Genomic DNA, 18994 nt, shown 5'->3' on the forward strand with positions numbered 1-18994 from the left:
ATATTTGTGAGGTAACTAATTATAAAATACATCAAACAAGGAAAACGTCGTGTCATGATAGTAATCTTAATTATCCTCAAAGGATATCTTGGACAACATTTTATGTGCCCATAAATTCGTAGTAAAAACCGCATGGCCAATTCCCACGCTCCTCTCATATCGGGCAAACGTCACTACACTTGTAAATGGGATCACATTCCAATTTGGGGATTCCAGAATTCCAGAGAAAAATAAAACAAAGAGTCGTTCGGTGGTCGGGCGGGATAAACGATATGTTCATTCTACTTTGGAGGGTAAATTGACGCATTCCCGAACCGGGCGATATCTGCAACTCTCCCCAAATTGAAATGCCAATCATTGTCTCCAAAAAAATCTACAGATGGGACATTATACTTTGAATTAAACAGGATTTTCGATTCTAGGTTCGTAAGCGGTTGCCGAAAATAGAATGGATGGAGGCCCTGTGACCGTAGAAAGGACGTGTGTGGCGTAATGTTATGATTTACCGGCAAAAAATTATTTCAGTACCTACTTCGGAGGAAACGTTACGTCATGATCCAATTGAGCTAAATTAGACGACTATGTTGATCCATCAAATCTGACCAGCTTTGTGTATTAGCTCTCAGTAATGAATAGAATGTAATCCCTAATTCTTTAGAAATTTCCATCGATGTAAACAAACACTTGTGCACACAATTACACTATAATACTCACGTTTTCTTAATATCATACACATTATTTCACAAGCTCATGAAACCAACTTTATTCTCATGATGAAACAAATATGAAATCTAACATTGAAAACAAAATATTTTAACAAAATATTTTGATGGTGAAAATTTGTGCTACATGTTAAAATGTCAAATCGACATCTGGCGTTTAAATTTAGGTCCTATCTCTGGAAAATCTGTAAGTCATAGACAATATTCATAGATAATAATCTGTAAATTTAATCGATTTTATTTCAAGTATTCAATTATTTCAATTACCAATTATTTTGATAATATTAATTTAAAATAAAATATAAACGAGGTTATATTCAACAATGTATTTTTTCTTCATTAAATGCAACAACACACTTTGCGAAGAAGTCTTTGAATTCAGCTTTATTATAACAGACGAGTGTCACATAAAAAAGGCCTTTCGACCACTTTTCGACTGGTTTACGATTTTATTGTGCACTTTGTCCTATCCTATTTTGACGATCACATTACTGATCTCAACATCAATCAGAAGAGGGATTGATCTTAATAATTATACAAACGATCTTTGAAAATCTAATAATTGTCTGTTGCAGTCCGTAAATGACATTTACAGAATTGCGATTAACGAGAGATTTTGTCGCATCACTAGTAGATCAACTGACATAGACTAAAAATTCGTCAATGTCAGTTGGCCATATTTGTTTACATTTAGGGAAATTTCTAAAGAACTAAGGTATATAGTACGAATAAAAGAAGGAAGTAGGTACTTTAATATCTTACTTGCTGACATTTTAATACTTACATTAAAAACAAAAAGAAACGTTGTTACAATTAAACATAGTCAAATTCGTAAAAACGTCTAGCAGCGATTTTACGAGGATAAAACATTTGAACTTTTATCGATATACTCGTATCTACCTTCCGCTGATTTCCGAAAAAATCGGACTCCATTTTATTCGTTCAACTTTATTATACCCAGCCATCGTGCATTTTCAATTTCGTTATGTAGCAGTAAAAAATTGAGTGTGAAACGAGGCTTGCAAATGGGAAAAATCCGGAATCGCAAATGAAGGTATTGCCTATCTCCGTGATTTTACCTCGCTTTGTCAATTATCCAAATCGCTGACTAGCAGAAACTTCTTTGTGTCTCAATTCGCGCCCATTGAACAAGAACCCAGAGTTCAGCAGATTAAAAAGCTGGTTAGGTGAGATTTTTACTGGTAAACGTTATTTTGTACTTGCAGCATCTTTAGGTTTTCTTTATTGTAACGTTATGAAATAGGAACCTGAAGATTATTAAAAGCACCTATCTAGGTATTTCAGATCTGCATATTATCATACTAGGTATCTACTTACATAGGGCGGGAAAAGCCTTTACTCCACTTGCCCGACTTTCGATTCGCATGCAGCCAATAATGCAAACGAGCGGTAAGTAATATTAAACATAGGATTTATTATTCACCAGCATCATCCCATCCGCAAATTTAAAGCTTACCAATTAATTTTCCAACAGATTTTATATTTGCTTGAGATTTCGATCGGGTTATACCGACCGTGTAACCACCGACTCCTTGACAAGCAAAGTTGTTTTCAACAAAAAAAAGTCCACTGCTGGACAAAGGTCTTCCACAAGAATTTCCATTGAGAGAATGGTCCTGCTCTGCTCTTCCGTATGGATGTCCAAAAACACGGTCCTGCGATGTCCGCACCGCAACCCTCACTAGATAGGCGGTCCACCAAGTGGAAGCCTCCTTCTATGTCTTCAGTTGCGTGGTCGCCACTCAAAAACTATTCTGCCCCAACAGCTATCAGTTCTAAGAACTAATATTTATCTCATGTTATTCTATTGTATAGCAAATCCATACATGACTGTATCTTTTAAAAACTTTCACATTTATAATATTAGGAGGTACCTAGGGACTTGCTTAACTTGCGTGTTAAAAATACTACTTAATAAACATGCGTCTATAACAAAAACTTTAATCTAATTTCCTCCAAGAGGAAAATGAAGATCGTACAAGGTCGCGTATTATATTCTGTGCCAAACTTTTGTAATGATACCTAAAGCAGCCATAATAATGAAACAACAAAAATAAATAAAGAAGAATAGTTAATAAGATATTTTCGCAAAAATACCGGCATTCAAACCTTGATAACTTACAAAGTCTGGGAATCTGTAGATAACATAACTGTAATCCATAATTTCATTTTAATTACAAAATCAAAACACTATCTAATTCTGTGATAATGTCGCGTTTTATCAAAGATTTACGATTTCATTATTATTAATTACAGAATTTATTTTAATGATAAAACTTGTCACATTAATTATAATCACAGTATCACCCGTTCAATAAATAAAATTAATTAGTCCATCCTACTTTCAGGATATTTGTGTTTATTTTCATATTTTACATCAGTTACGAGGAAGTTTTATATCGGTTTTACTGGTCATAAATTTCTATAACCCCTTTCCTTTAGACTTCGTGAATTAACGGACGCTGCCCATAAACATTGGAAGCATCGGAGCACTCAACAAAATTACTGGTATCTTGATGCAATCTACAGTTACTGCCTGGGTTAGTTCAAAAGTTCAAATGTTGTTAAAGGCTACTGTGATTTAAAAAGTAAAACCCTAAAATATAAACTGTTAAGACAGTTCATCATCAGCTTAAAGCAGACCACTACTGGACAAACGCGTCATTTTACGATGTCTTCAGCTTCTTCCAGTGTGCTTCTCTTTCGCGAGTCTTCAATCCACCTAGAAACTCGACTCCCTCGAGAAGTTGTTTACTCTTATACGATTTATAATTCATTAAGGCCCGATCGACCAAACTTTTATCCGAGAAGAACTCGTGGTGCAACTGTTACATTGACAGTTTCAGTATCGGAAATATGTCAAAATGTCGAATAACTGACGATTTATTCTGAGGATTATATTTACTCTTCTTTGGTCGAACTCACCCTTAAAATGACTTCTATTGACAAAAGGCACAGACTATTTAAAACTTTATTACATTTGTTCAGGGTACAAAAGGCTTACTTACTCGCATTAATATTCACGAACAGACCCTCGACGAAAGGCTAGTGTAACTTTATTGCTGTTCGGTAATGTAGATAGCACTCAGCACTTTAATCAGCCTCTCATACGACCGAACTAATTTAGCGCATGACTAATTATTCGCAGCACTTAATTGCCTCGTTCTACCTAGCCCAACGATTACAGATTTTGTGCGAGATCAGCCATAATTTGGCCAATAAGTAGTTCGTAAAATGTGTGAGTTAGTTCACTGTTTGAGAAGCAATTAAAATATGATGAAACCACAGATCACTGAAACTAAAGGGAAATGTGACAAGGGGGCGGGGCCGGTGTCGCAGCAATATGCCCAAAAATAAAACACATTGCTCGTGACAGCAATGATGACAGCAGCGACGTCATTGTCATATGTGTACTTATACAGTTTTCATTGCTTGCGTAGTAGCACAGAATAATAATAAGTACTACGTACAGAAGTTTTACTTCGCGAAGGTATTTAAAAAAATGTATGCTCAATGTCACTAACAATATGGTGTAATTTAGCCTGTCTCAAGAGTCAAGCACCATTTTGTTGACAAACGTCAGTGATCGGCACTGCGCCGAAGCTATAGGGCTGACTTCGGTAAAATGATGTGACGTGAGGTGCCAAACTGCGGAAAATGGCGGAGGAAATACATGATTTAGCATGAATTATCATGAATAATATTAACTACTTATTTACCTCTCAATGTATTAGGCAACTTACAAAAGTACATTCTGTGTTTTCATTATTATTTAGGCAGTTAAATACTGCACAGTATTTAGTACACCATTTTCTTTATTTTCTTCCATCATAGGTACATAAGAATAGCCGTGCGTGAGTCAATGTTCGCTCTTATGTGAGGCCTTGTCAAATAGTATCCTGTAGGTGGGCCATCGTGCGTGTTTTGTTTTCAATGTAAACTCGCGGAGATGAACAGGCCTGGTAGTACCTACTAAAGATTATTCGAGCGTTGAGTCAGTTGAGTATTGATACCGCTGCTAATGAGCACACACATATTTTGATTACTTTGTGTGTGTGAATTTCTAATGCGACACTTGAGTTTCGAACTCAGCGCATTAGTTGGCATCTCTCTATATCTATAAGGATGAAACTATCATGATGTTATATGGTAGGACCTACTTCTCTTCAACTTTATTTTAGTTTGAATATTTACTCAATATGAAACTTCAAGGTTACTTATATTCTGACTGCTTTATTTGAAAATGAATTACCTAGTTAATTGAAAAATTGCTAGCAAAAGTTTGAAACTAAATCCTGGTCTCGAATATCGCCTAATTGATTCCGAAGCCAATCATCGTCTGTACAAACATTTACTTAAGGAGTGTCTAATATCTTACGCCTACCAGTAAAAGGGTACAAAGGTTGTCAAACAAAGGAGATAATATTGCGGCAAACACATCGCAAGATGAATAAGGTGTGGCTGCTTTTTAGTATTCGTTGCGTTCAGCCCACGGCTGTATTCTGGAACCTCTCTCAGTGTTGAAATTTAATTAAAACGAATGCCTCAAGATCCGTGAATACTGGATTTAGGGGTGTGACGGAATGCTCATTTTTAAGCGTTGCCTATTTTGCTAAATAGTACGATATAGATTTTTTTTCTAGATGGCAATGAAGATTATTTGTGTATTTGCAAAATATAGAGACCATTACACACATCATGGTTTCAGGCGTGTTTTACAATCTGTTTTTACCTGCGATTGCTTTGCTGCATATTTTATGTACATTGATTGCGTTAGCTTAGCGTCCACATCGCGTAACTAGTGCATGAAATACGTGTGACAGCGCCTGAAAAAGTGAAGTGCATGGGCGGAAAACTTTATTGTGATTCATACCATGAGTGTTCTTTGGACGATTGGGTAAAAGTTTTGTTAAGATGAACCACATGACTCAATGACGCCTTCTCCATCATCATCATCATCATCATTTCAGTTACAGGACGTCACTGCTGAACATAGGCCTCGTCCAATGATTTCCAGGTTGGCCGGTGGATAGCTTCCAACGCCTTCCAGCTAGTTTTATGAGAGCTTTGCCTTTTAATATCCATATCCATACTTATGTGACAGACTGAAATGCACGCAAATCACCGGGAAAAACTAGTTTTTATTATAAATTATAGTACAAGACGTTTAGAAGCAACAGATTTGAGCACAACCCTCTAACGCTGCAGGTGAGAGAATTAATATTCCATCCGCGTCGGTCTACTTCCAGATTTAACTACTGAGTCAGGGAGCTCGCAGCTTTGCCGCTCTTAATAATATTATTTAGTACTATTAACCGATACTCGTAATTATAATGCATGTGCATCGATTTTTATTAGCTTTTGTTTTTAACTTGAAAAGCCTGCAATTTGGTACTCGTGCATGAAATGCTATGCATGGTGCTATTACTAGCGTCACCATTAGACAAACCAGTTCCTTATTGACTTTCAGAAACCATATCGTGTGTGAGCTTGTTAGTTTGGTTTTCATGAGGACTCCCACTAGGTGGACCAACGATCTTGTGAATTCCGCGGGAAGTGCCTAGATGCGACAGGTGGACGTCATTTGGCTGATATGAACGAAAGCTCTTACCACGTTAAAAACATAAAGCTAGTTTTTTAAAGTTATTTTCTATAAATAAACTATTACGTAACGTACCATAAAAGTACTTAACGAACTCATTATGGTTTGATGATTAAACATTTTTGAAACGCAAAGCTATGAATTCCTACGAATAAATCATTATTTAGGCAAATTTCTGGGTAAAGCACTATTGCGGGTGGTCCCTATTGGGCTATTCAAATAATATATGGTTCAATAGTGTGAACATTAATGTGCGGACGATGGCACTTTAAAGTAAATACTATGGTAGATATCTTGTGTGGTTACAATAGAGTCGAGTTTGCATTAAAAACGTGTAGTGATGTACGTGCTGCGTACCGAATTGGGTATTGGGTACCGAATAATATGAAAAGAGGAACTTCCGTAACTAGTTAAGTAGCTGAATATCAGCAACTCAGTATGGACCAGATACCGAGTTTTCGAAAATCGCCATGGAATGTTAACTTGAAAGTTCTAGGCATGATATTATCAGTATTGCGGCTAATATTCTGTAGCTTATTACTATTAAAAATCACCTATTCACGACAAAAATATTCGCGTTCACCAATCTATTATTGGGTAGGTAGGTACTTTAATTATTATGTTAAAATTAAAACAAGCATCTAATAAACGCAGATTTTATTTATGAAATTCATTAACAATGTAGAACACATGACACACACCTGTCCTTTAAAAACAGACATTAAATAAAAAAATCCATGTAGCTAATTAGATTCTACCGCAGTTAGTTTAAAACAAAAGTGCTTTCAATATCTTTATTACCTATATTCTACCTTAATCTTCCAGTTAAAAAAATAACTCAGGAATTCGAGGGAAATCTATTTAAAATTATATTTTTTAACCCATTCTGTTGTATTGGGTACCTATATTATAAAACTCTTGAATGATGCATCAACATTCAAGAGTTTTTGACACACGTTTTTTAGTGGCAAGTATAAGGTTGTCCTATTTTGCACAATATGTTACGATCCACATAAATCTTCATCGATTCTTCATCGTATACTTTAGTCCCGTTATCATTATAGTTCAAAGCTTCGCAAACCCTGCAGAGTTGCAGAGACGTCGTCCCAAGGAAGCCATGTTCATTAATAACGCTAAAGTAAAACCTCCATTTGTGGAACAATTCGAAATATTCGTCATTTATACTGAGGTATAATATTTCCATTGCGAGCTCTCGCGGGGAATCGTACGCGCTAACGTGCAAAAATGAATTGGGAGGCAATAATTTCACGCAGTCCGCTACGGGAGGTCCCATCACTATTGGTATGGCGCCTTTGTCGTATGCATTGTGATACACTTTCTCGGTAAGGTATTGACGACATTTTGAATTTTCAAACGCTAAATAAAAGAGATACTTGTTCAACTTCGGGCAGTCCGCTGCTGTGTGACCAGGGCAACTGTAACAAATGTCAAAACTGCACTTTATTTTCTATTTACATAATCTTAAAATATTCACATTTGCGTGTACTTTGAACTGCGGCAAAGTAGAGAATATGTTCACAGAACTCACAGAACAGCTCACATGGATGGTTCCATGCCCATATTTAGATGGAGAACTGTCTCCATGTTCAGTCAAATCTGTGGTAACGCCAAACTATTTGGCCACTTACTATGTTAGTCTATTATGTAGATAAATAGCTGCTGTGTACATGTATGCACATTATAATAGATTGTTTTTGTTTTTGTATAATATTTTCTATAGGTCTGATTTACCTGTTTTTCATTTTCAAATTGCTTGCACATCCTCCATAAATGTCCACTTTTATATACTTCTCCAGTTCGCGGATATAGTTCATACGGTGTGGTACGTTGCAGTGGGATATCAAAGCGGCCACCAACACCTTTCTTTGCTTCTGCTCCCAGTATGGGATGTGCTTGGTGATGGGGTCGTAGGCCATCTCATGCATCAACTCCTCGGGTATAGGCACAACGCGGCCATATGGTATAGGTACATCTGAATCACTTCTGTAAAAAGTTCGTTAAAATATCACTCAACGATTGGGAAATGGTTTTTTGACATTCCTTTGCTTTTGCTATGCCATCTAAAAGTTAATTTTTTGAAAAAATAGCTGGCAATAGTGACTTTTTTGCTTCTCTTCACATTATTGTCTCAGAGCTAACAATGTTACCATGAAACTTGTAAAAGTGCTGTCAACCAATTCACAAAAAAAAAAAAATATCCATTTGTTCGTGTTCTTAAGATAGCAGATTGTCTCGTAATTTTAATGTCCCTTACATTAATCCTATAAAGTAAAATTAACTAAATACACACCTGTATGTCATAGACCAGTTGTAAGTGTTAGAAATATCAGATATATTTGGATCAGGGTGAATGAAAGTGTGAATCGGGGACTCCTCCGTCAAAAAGACCCATCTTTGAGTTGTGTTCCTTTTATCCACCCAAGGGAACTTTTTCTGCTGCATATGGACTACCACTGCATCCACTGAGTTTATGAGCTTGTCTTCACCGATGAATTTGCAATTGTTTACACTGCACGTAGCAAAGGATTTTTTTCTGTAGAACCAAGAATATTTAAGAAGCAACAATTAAATAGCCCAATGATGATGGGGTCGGACTGACCGACTCGAGGTAGCACCAGCATGCACTAAGCGTTTCGATAACTCTTTTATAATGCGAACAGCAAGGGACTGGAATTCGCTGCGTGCTGCTGTGTTTCCTGAAAACTTTAATCCGGGCCTTTTAAATGCGAGACGCGAAAGTGAAAAGGCACTTACAGGGCAGATAATTATGTACCATCCTAGACTGCATCTCACTTAACACCAGATGCGATTGCATCAAATACCTACCTGCCTTGTTATCCATAAAAAATAATCCGAAGAATGCTAGTTCGAACCCTGCGCCGTCGTTCGACTATCGTGCTGAACCAAGTAACTCAATTAAGCACACAATAACAACCTGAGAGTTTAATCAAGTTTAACACTATGGTATCTTTTTTACAACAAAAACGATTAAATAATCTAAAGCCACAGATAATTTAATACTAGTACTAAAGCGCAGACTTATGTGTAAGTAGATGATGAAGTTATTGGGCAAGTCTACCTCATCCTAGCTAAATTAAATTAGTACAGGACAGTAAAGATAGAAGATAGATGGAGTTACTCACGTCATGTGTCTGTGTTTGAACCAATGCCAGTGTTTATAAACCAACACAGTGAATGTTCTGTTCTGTGGTTTATACTTTATAGGCTGGTTTTTGAACAGAATCGTTCCTAAATTTGATGTTACCCAATGCTGAAAAAGACAAGTGAACAATAAATATAATAACTCTACTAATTAATTTATCACTTACCTGGTAATAATACACTCAAAACTAATAGTTTTGCCACAATTTAGTAAAAATACTAGAACCACAAATCCTACCCAGTACCTCAAATTGCTATAAAAAATACAATTTAATTGCATAATATATTTAGATGCTATTCACTCTTTAATAAACTCACTTTTCGTTTTTCATAATATTGTTCAATTGTTAAGTTGTACATGAGTATACGTTCACCAACTCTTTCATAATAATCTTGTTCTTCGCGAGGCACTTCAACATCAAACAATGTTAGTGGCCCTAGAAATACTATGGTTATGAGAAAGCCCTCTACAATATTTCTTATTGCACTAAAAGGTTTGTATTGTTTAATTCGTCTGTATATAAGGGCCATAAGTAACTGAACTTTTTAATTACTTATTAATTACTTTAATGATTAAAAAAACTATACAGCGTGCAGAATCCTATCACTATCAACGCATACTAACGGCCTAAGTTTCAAAAACTATAATTAAAAATAAAATACACACGTTAATTTTCAATAGTAATTACAACAGTTACAATGTTTCTCAAACAACCCAACGTCTAGGCCGGATCTTAGTTCACAAAGGATGAATCATAATGAGGTAGACATAGTACTCTGAGGTCATCTCTTATCGATTGTTTGATAACGTGAGACATTGGTTCTCAAAACTAAAAGACAAAATTTGTTCCTTCTAACTCTTGAGTATTGTCAGTTGAGTATTGTCAGATGTCTAACTATGTTGTGTAAAATCTCAATGTACCTACTTATCAATAATTCGTTTTTAGCTCGTAGAGCTGATTACCGTTAGGGCAGAAAAGTCGAATGGCGACCACGGCCCGGAAGACATAATGTGGGCAGCCCCCCACTTGGTAGACCGACCGAAGAACCTGGATGCGGGCAACGCAGGACTGGTCCTTGGGGGAGGCCTTTGTCCAGCAGTGAACGTCATTTGGCTGAAACGAACGTACGAATTAGTTTGTAAATTAAAGAAAACTAGAATGCGATTTTCGTAATTAAATGTTATGCAAAACTGTTACTCAAAAAAAAGCAACAGAAAACAACAAATATTAATAAAAATCTGATTAAAATTTCAGCTGTAGTACTTACTGCTTAAAATACACGTAAATATTCTAGATGAATAGGTACTTCTACATAAAAGCAGCTTAATGAAAATACTTCAGTAAGTTACCGGTAATATACGCCAATGTGTGGCCGAATAGATTAATGACAGTAATTCGATTTTATAACGCGGTTCCGCAGCGGGGTACGAATTTAATTAACCTTCTTATGAATTAATCGCGTCTACGGTGTGGAGTTCGAAAATCCCAGCATTAATTACATAAAAGTTGGGTGAAACAGATCTGGAAATAGCGTAAGACTTTGTTGTTTAAGTAATTTGAATGAAAAAATACAATTTGCTTCTCGCCTGATAAATCTTTCCCCTTGTTTGGGTGGTTCCAGTGGAAGAAGAATGCACAGAAAGACTGCAGATTCAACTAAACAATCTTCTCTTCAAAATTTTATCTTAACAGTCTGACATGGCGTAGTTTTCTTCAGATTTTTATGTTAGGTTTGCAATTAGCAAGAATACAGCCTCTGAAGAGCTAAATAGTTCAGATTGAAATTATTTTTGTAGACCCTTTTCAGGACCATTTCAATAGGTAGGTAACGCTTGCTCTACCATCCCTTCCAGATAACATTAGGCTTAGGCTGAAACTTATAGACCTTTTCGAGCCTCTTAGGAAATACCAGGGAGTTTTATCCTGAAAATTAAATTATAGCACATTACCAACATATTTTCAGAAGCTACTGAGCCTGTCTGTATTGTAATAAATGTATTTCTACCTTATTGTATTATGCCGCGAGCTCATAAAGTGAAGTCTATTAAAAGCGTGAGCGGTTTTAAATTAAACAACGCTTTGTTTATTGCTTTGGGCGTCTAAAAAATCATCAAATATTTTTTTTTGTAAAGTTTTTCAAAGTAATTTTATGTTAGGTACGTACGTATGCAAAGAGAGAGAATGCTGTTACGTTCGTGCAGTTTGCTGAAAAAACTGGCAATAATATTCCGAAATTAAATTAAGTATGTATTTCAGGTAAATATGAAATCACTCAACTTTCACTCAAGCATGTAAAAAAGCTACTTTCTCTCTCAAACTTTTACATAATATTATTATTATTAGAAAAGTAAGTTAGCATTTTTTTCTCATCAGCGTAGGAAAATTATATTTCAATGGAAAGTAGAATTCAAATTCTTCCCATTGCGGTTGACTAAACATGTCTGAACTGAACAGCGGGTATGTACCATTTTTGGACAAAGGTCCATCTGTCGCGAAGCCACGAATGTTGGGAGTTGATGCAGTATATTTGCATTGCAGATACGTGGGAAACTAGTGAAGCGAAAGAAATCGGTTTTTGGGGCGGAAAAATCGGGATATTCGGAGATAGACACGTAACCCTATTAAGACGGGATAGATTGAAATATTTTCCGAGCTAACATAATTAAAAAGACTTAGATTGGGTGGTTTAGATAACGTTCTAGTTTGCTTTTTGCAGACTTTACCACTGATAAACGGATAACGGCACGTCAATCTAAATACTGCAGCTTTATGTAGTAGGTAGTACTTATTATGTACGATCTTGCAATAACAAATAGATTGAATGGAGACCACTTATTAAAACTGGATTTTGTCATTATACAATTCACCACTAGTCTGCGCACTAGCCAAATATTTTTTACAGAGAAAAAAAAGATTTGACATAATAATAATATTTAATTTTATTATGTCAAATTTTTTTTTCTCTCTGTAAAAAATTTAGGCATTACGATTAATCTAAATGGGTAATTTAATTGTTGATTTAGCACGCTTATCAAAACATCGACATGTAATAGGTATCTTTTATGCGACGGGCCATCCCTAACGGCTACTATCTCCGCCTGTGCCACGTACGTACAGGATTTAGCACTCAGATTATGGCAGAAAATTAGCATGTTACCTAAACAAGCGCTGCGATACGTTGGAATGCTAAAAGGTTTTTCATTGAAACTCTCCTGCAAGGTGTTTGGATTTGTCGCTAGAATTTCACAGCCCTACTTTATGTAAATTATTACACCAGAGTTTGGGTGATGCTTGTGTGCTTTATTTTCTATTTAGGACATTAAATTCTTCTCAATTTTTTGGTATGAATACTGTTCTTATTAAATAAAGCGCTTCTTAAAGTAATTCCTTACTTCTTACGAAAAAAGTTTTCCATATCTTTATTTGCCTTTTTGAAGATAGAAAATTCAAAATTTTCTCTGATTTTTCACGCACAGAATGTTCAGACTTCGCAAGTGCTCAGAATATTGAGTATTGTACATCGTTGGAGTAAGTAAATATTGGTTTACCATTTTGCTAAGACCTGACTGCATTGCATCAAACAGTTGAATAGGTAAATTAATATTTATTCGGCATCATAATATATCATCTTAAAATCAAAAACTACTGGTAATTATCGAATCTATTTCGAACAAAAATGGTTTACGTCAAAAGTCCGTATCCTAACCTTTGTCGAGATCCTATCTATCTAAAAACCAAAATTCATCTATTAATAGGTACAGTTATTAAACGTAAAAAATGAAGTAGGTAGGTACTTTGTCTATTCTATGTATTTAAGTTAAATACAGTGTTCACTTTTGTAGAGGTTCTCTGAAACACTGAGTCGAAGTTTCGTCTGTATTTATTTTCCCAAACGGTTTCATTCGCAAAATTGAGCAGACCCAAACCGTTACCTACTTAGGTAAATACCGGGAAGTTGCAAACTAACACCTCACCACTCACCTTCTTACCACTAAGCTGATTATTTACTTTGAACAAAAACCCCCGTTCCCTCTCCCGTCTATTGTGGGAATTTTAAGTATCTCCAAAGTAAATTCTATACCCACGTAATCACCTTACTTCTGTGTAATTTTATACTTTTAGGGAAATCTACCTGTTTGTTGTCAACTTTGACAAGCTGTAGGTGTAGATATGTACTAGGTGTTGTATGACGAGACATAATGATTTTCGATTTACAATTTATGATTTGAGGCTTTTATTTTAAATCCTTATTACAAATAATATATTTTCCAGGTGTCAGCTGAAAGAGATTATTTTAGCGATAAAACTGTTTGAATAGTGCCTTATTCTAACTATTGAAATTTTACTTTGAAGACTACTCATTCAACCTTTTCTTCCTTCTCCTTATTTTCCTATTTATTCTTCCTTATTATCCTATTCTGCATAAAAAAGTTAAAAAATCTGATGAACAGTATATTTTTCACAAACTCATCCGATTCCACCTCAAAACCAGGTAACGGTGGGACAAGAGAAAATGGAATTCATTGTACTTTAAAATCGTTTTCGGGTTTTCCGTAAATCACGAGATTAAAAAGCTGAAAATGGATGGGTCAGCAATATTTTATCTCAACGAGGTCAGTTGCCTATTGAAAAAGCAGGGCCCGAGATATTGTCTTGTGGCGCCATCTGGTAACAACGTGAAACTAATTTCTTCGGTATCCAACAAGTTGGTAAGTAGAAATTAAATCACAGAGCTTAAAGTTATTATCTATTTTGATTTTCTTAATGTGTTTTAATTTTAAATGCAATTATTTTTCGTTTATAGGTTACAAAAGTGAATAGGTACGAACACTATGATATGTAGTCTGTTCCAATGAGGGTTTTGGCGATTGAAAAATCCGCCAGATGGCAATACGTAGACGCGAGGTCCAAATGCTGCGTGATTGGTGGATTTTGACATATCTGTCAATGTCATGTCAAAAATAACCAATCATGCAGCATTTGGACCTCGCGTCTACGTATTGCCATCTGGCGGATTTTTCAATCGCGAAAACCCTCATTGGAACTGATTTTTTCCTCACTTCCTCTTCCATTTTTTTCACACCGCTGGGTTTGAGACAGATGGTCTGAAAGACTCAATTATCATTAAGGTACTCCTACAAATCTATTTAGTTCAGTCATATGATGACTCTACCATAGCTTTATTTATTTAATTATTAACATTTATCCTGATTTTTATATTTCAACGAAACATTGATCGATTTCAGCATATTTTCATGTATTTCCCGGTCTCAATACTTGTAGCAATAGTAATAAACTAACAAATATTTTTTCCTTTACCGCTTTTCACACGTATTGTTACCGAAATGGATAGTTTGCTTCGAAAGTATAACACACGAATACGCACCTAATCATTCGAACCGAATGCGGGTGTAATTCAGTCTACACAAACCATTGTTTGCTGACCCTCACGCCTCCCTAGCCACGTTAGCTCACGGCAGAAAAAAAAAGAAGTTTTTCCTGAAATAACAGCTCAATACAAAGTGGTCGTGTTTCGCTTCTGTTTTGCAGACTATAAGTGTGTAACAGCCACTTTTTATTGCTCGGCCGTAAAGTAAAACAAACATCTGGCCCACAAATTACCAGGACTCGTAAATGGCAATAAAAACAAAATTTATTTTACATCATAATATGCCACGGAAAAACACTTTAGCCCTCTTCATAATAAAGTTGAATTGCTTCTTAGTTCGTTAAAAATAAATTGTTTTATGTACATAATTACATGGATGATGCCACCAGTTATAATGAATTCCATTGTAAGATGATTTATGATTATGTAGGTATCCTCTCTTACGTAGGTATTTCCATTTGCTTCTGTCTTTGTAAATACTATTGATTAGTTACTAAGGTTAAAAATAGTGACGTCACTAAAGTGATATTACCTTAAGTATTCTAATTGATTAATAGTGTTATTATGTCATTACTTATTGTTTTATTATTCTTCCGTCTGGTATGCTTAGTTTCACAAAACCTAAACTTCCGACATAAACACAACTCTTGTTTAATACAGCAGAAATGTACTGAAACCTTGTTATGAATAAGACGTGTGTGAAGTTTTGAATCAACTCGTAAACCGTACTTCCAACATTTGGAATACGGTTGTTCTTTTACAATAATCCGAGTTAGGCAGGTATCCCGCAGAAACTCGAAACTTGCTCCTAAGAGCAATTTCGCAAATCGCTCGAACGAATACGCATGACTTGAAACTTGGTGAAAAGTTTCTACGAATGGCGTTTTAATGCCCTCTTAGTGGGAAATTGATCGCAAACCTTCGTAAAGAGGAACAACATTGGAGAGCATTGGGCTCGTTAAGGTTTTGCCCCTGAGTACTTTACGTGCACAACTTCTATACTAATTGGCAATCGAATTCTACCGAACCGTTTTCATTAATAATTTTTAATAATAATAATAATAATAATAATAATTTATTATATACTCCTGTTTACAATAATCTCTTAATCTAAGTACATAATGGAGCTTGAACAACATTATTATTACAAAGAGGTTAGCGTTGACAGCTGTACTAGTATACACTGTGTCACAGCTGCCAGCGTCTTCCACCCTAGGTTTATAACTATTTCAGATGTTGTTACATTAACTTTGAATGGGGAGAACTTATTCCCAAACATATGAAATTGCTTTGACAGTTGTGATAGATACCTAGGGGTTTGAAGGAGCAGAACCCTCTCTAGTTTACCAGAGGTAAAGGATTTGTCCTACATGTAGCATGTTTGTTACTTAGTCGCATATTACGACAAGACATCCACGGGAAGAAAAATTTTAATGTGGTCTCATTGTATGTATGTACTCTACTTACTTCCTCTTCTTGTAGTGTCGACAACAAACCTACACCACGGTAATACTAGCCTACACAGTGTCAGCCCAAAACTCTGCTACCAGAGTGACGTTGTCAGTCCTACTCCACTGAAACCACGATTTATTAATGAAAAATACTTTTTTTTAACTTTAACTTTAAGTTTATGTAAATTAATGGTAGTTAGTCATCACAAAATATACTTTGTAACTTCAGTAAAGTTCATCCTCTCACGTAGTAAGGGAATAAACTGACGACGAAAGATGGAGTTCGCAAAATGAGTTAATCAAACAAACTTCGCAAAGCTTGAAATATGAAAACGAAACGGGAATCCGAGTAAATCTACATTTATAAGAAACGAGCACCTTTTCTGGCGTGATATAACTTATTCCTCTCAGTAAACTAAAATAGGCATGTTATACAGGCGAGAGCTCATCGCGCTAAATATACTATGTCAAGTTATTTTTATTATTTTACTATAACTATAACAATAACCGGTGCTTTTTGTTTAGAGTTTGACAAATTTTTGACGTTTGTCAAAGTTTAGTAAGATGGTGCAAACCAGCCTTAGATTTAAACAAATTCGTCTACGTTATACAAATCAGTAATGAAATAATACTGAAGATGTCACCTGAAAAGTAATAGACAACTTATTCGTATTGAAAACTCTACTTCGAAAAAACATGCATAATCCTAACTTTCATACGAATATTCATGGATCTAAAACCCACTAGCAGACTGCAGTCGAGTTGCGCATAGCATACAAGTTGCATAGTCATTTATCGAAAGGCCTTTTCCTGGAAAAAGGAACGATTTGTTTTTTTATAACGCAACGGTATTAGCATATTGCGGATACCCACATAGAAATTAAATCCGGGTGGAAATCCCGGTAATAACGCTTAACGACATTACGACGGCGTGTGATGATGTAGGCGCTATTTTATTAAACCCCTCTTTTATTTATGTCCGGTTTACTGCCCTTCAAATCCGACCATTTTTAATGCATTATCGTGGGCGCCTAAAAAACAAAATGAATCCGTTTCATTTGAAATTGGATGCATAGAAATTATGGAGATAAAATTATAAATTGAAATGTTCTTAACAACTTTTTTTTCGCCTAGTTACAATAAAATTGCATCTGAAAAATTTTCAGAGGAAAATCGTTTGTACTGACTCTTACTCTTTGAATTATTTAGTCTTGTGCACCTGCTTGTAGGTAGGTACAATAAAAATATTTTAAAATTTATTATTCATTTTATTTTAGTGCTTTGCAAGTTAATTAAAATGTGGTACCTGCACTAGTACATTTTAATTTAATTTATGGAACATTTAAGTGACCCCAAGAAAAATGCTACGCAATGTTACATCAATTCGTAGTTACTTAACTTAAGGATAATAAAACCAATTCTTTACTTGTATCGTAGGTTATCAAATTACTACAATCCAGAGACTTCAGTCACTCTTCCACTCGTCTGCAATAGACTTCACAGCGAACAGACTCATCACTAAGAGCTTTCCTCCCAGTATTATGGGTAATTCCCGCGCTAAAACCTTTATAAACTCACTCAGTTTCTTAAAACAATTACCCTTATTCCATACCAACGTAACAACGGGCGAAGTCTTCCAAACGACTTAACAAAGCTGTCTCTTCTCCTAGGGATTAGCTAAGCTACTTCGTTAGTGTTGTTTCTACATTAATATTTGTCGAGAACTAACAGGTCTAATTGGATTCAGCAGCCGTATGATCTTAATAAAGCAGAGTTCGTAATGTTGTGTTGGTACAATCGGAATTTTTCATCATGAAAGAAAATGTTTGAAGTAACGGAATACACTTGGTAGTAATCCTGATTCAATGAAGGTTTATGGTGACAGTAGGTAGTGTTTATTGAACAAATAATTTGCAGATTAGCACTGAAAGGTATTTTTGTAATTCGAAATATTTAGGTAAATATTTATAAAATCTTTTTAATTTAGATAGAGTTACGACGATTGTAAAATACAGGCCAAATTCTTTTTTAAGTAGTATCTTATAGTAAGTATAATATTTATACTTATCAAATAATCATAATAAAATAAGCAGTGTTACTTAGTAATACCAATTCTCATTCTGAAATTTAATAAATTCATGAAATTTCGTTTATGATCGTAAGACTGAGGCCTCTTTATAGCCAGGACTTTTAAGCAATTAAACTAACTTGTATCATAATTCTAACAGATTCGTTCTTCTGAATAACAATGCAACAAAATTTATTACTCAATGAGCTGTAGATTTATTTCCAAGATTCGCTGGGGAGAACTTTCAAACTCTCAAATGATTTACGGACTCTGCTAAACTCCGCGGCAGAACGGTTTGTGTTTTGGATTTACACGTTTAGAGCTGTTTTTTATTGATTGTTGAAAAAACCTTTCTTTTGTAGAAAATAATTATACATGTTATCACTATTGTATCTGCATATATTACAGGTGCTGGAAGTACTACAGTATTTATTTATTTATTTATTTTTGGGAAACATACAGTTACAATATAATTTAACTTAGGTGCAGTAAGAAAACACATAAACCAATTAAGTTTCCACAGTTAAATATACACATAAAGTTGGGCAAACCATTA

General features: G+C 35.2%; 1 protein-coding gene across 3 annotated transcripts; it reads right to left on the minus strand.

Moving 5' to 3' along the window:
• Positions 1-6993: 6993 nt before the first annotated feature.
• Positions 6994-13171, minus strand: LOC135074575 (glycoprotein 3-alpha-L-fucosyltransferase A-like). 3 transcript variants are annotated; one of them, XM_063968913.1, is made up of 5 exons: positions 10493-13171; positions 9510-9637; positions 8657-8899; positions 8098-8349; positions 6994-7781 (listed from the first exon to the last, which is right to left on the minus strand). In XM_063968913.1, the coding sequence occupies exons 1-5, from the start codon at positions 10637-10639 to the stop codon at positions 7307-7309; spliced, it is 1245 nt and encodes a 414-aa protein (XP_063824983.1). In that variant the 5' UTR covers positions 10640-13171; the 3' UTR covers positions 6994-7306. The 3 variants fall into 3 exon arrangements, with proteins under 3 accessions (XP_063824983.1, XP_063824982.1, XP_063824984.1); XM_063968912.1 differs by lacking the exon at positions 10493-13171 and adding an exon at positions 9847-10429; XM_063968914.1 differs by lacking the exon at positions 10493-13171 and adding an exon at positions 10196-10428.
• Positions 13172-18994: the final 5823 nt, after the last annotated feature.

This window comes from Ostrinia nubilalis, chromosome 9, assembly GCF_963855985.1.
Source record: "Ostrinia nubilalis chromosome 9, ilOstNubi1.1, whole genome shotgun sequence".
Taxonomy (NCBI): Eukaryota; Metazoa; Arthropoda; class Insecta; order Lepidoptera; family Crambidae; genus Ostrinia; species Ostrinia nubilalis.

Excerpts from the sequence above, each read along its gene's own strand:
- LOC135074575 (XM_063968912.1), bottom strand. The coding sequence starts at position 10,059 with ATGGCCCTTATATACAGACGAATTAAACAATACAAACCTTTTAGTGCA. Across the intron at positions 9,638-9,846 it reads AATATTATGAAAAACGAAAA|CATTGGGTAACATCAAATTT; the intron begins GTGAGTTTATTA and ends TGTCTTTTTCAG. Across the intron at positions 8,350-8,656 it reads AACTGGTCTATGACATACAG|AAGTGATTCAGATGTACCTA; the intron begins GTGTGTATTTAG and ends AACTTTTTACAG.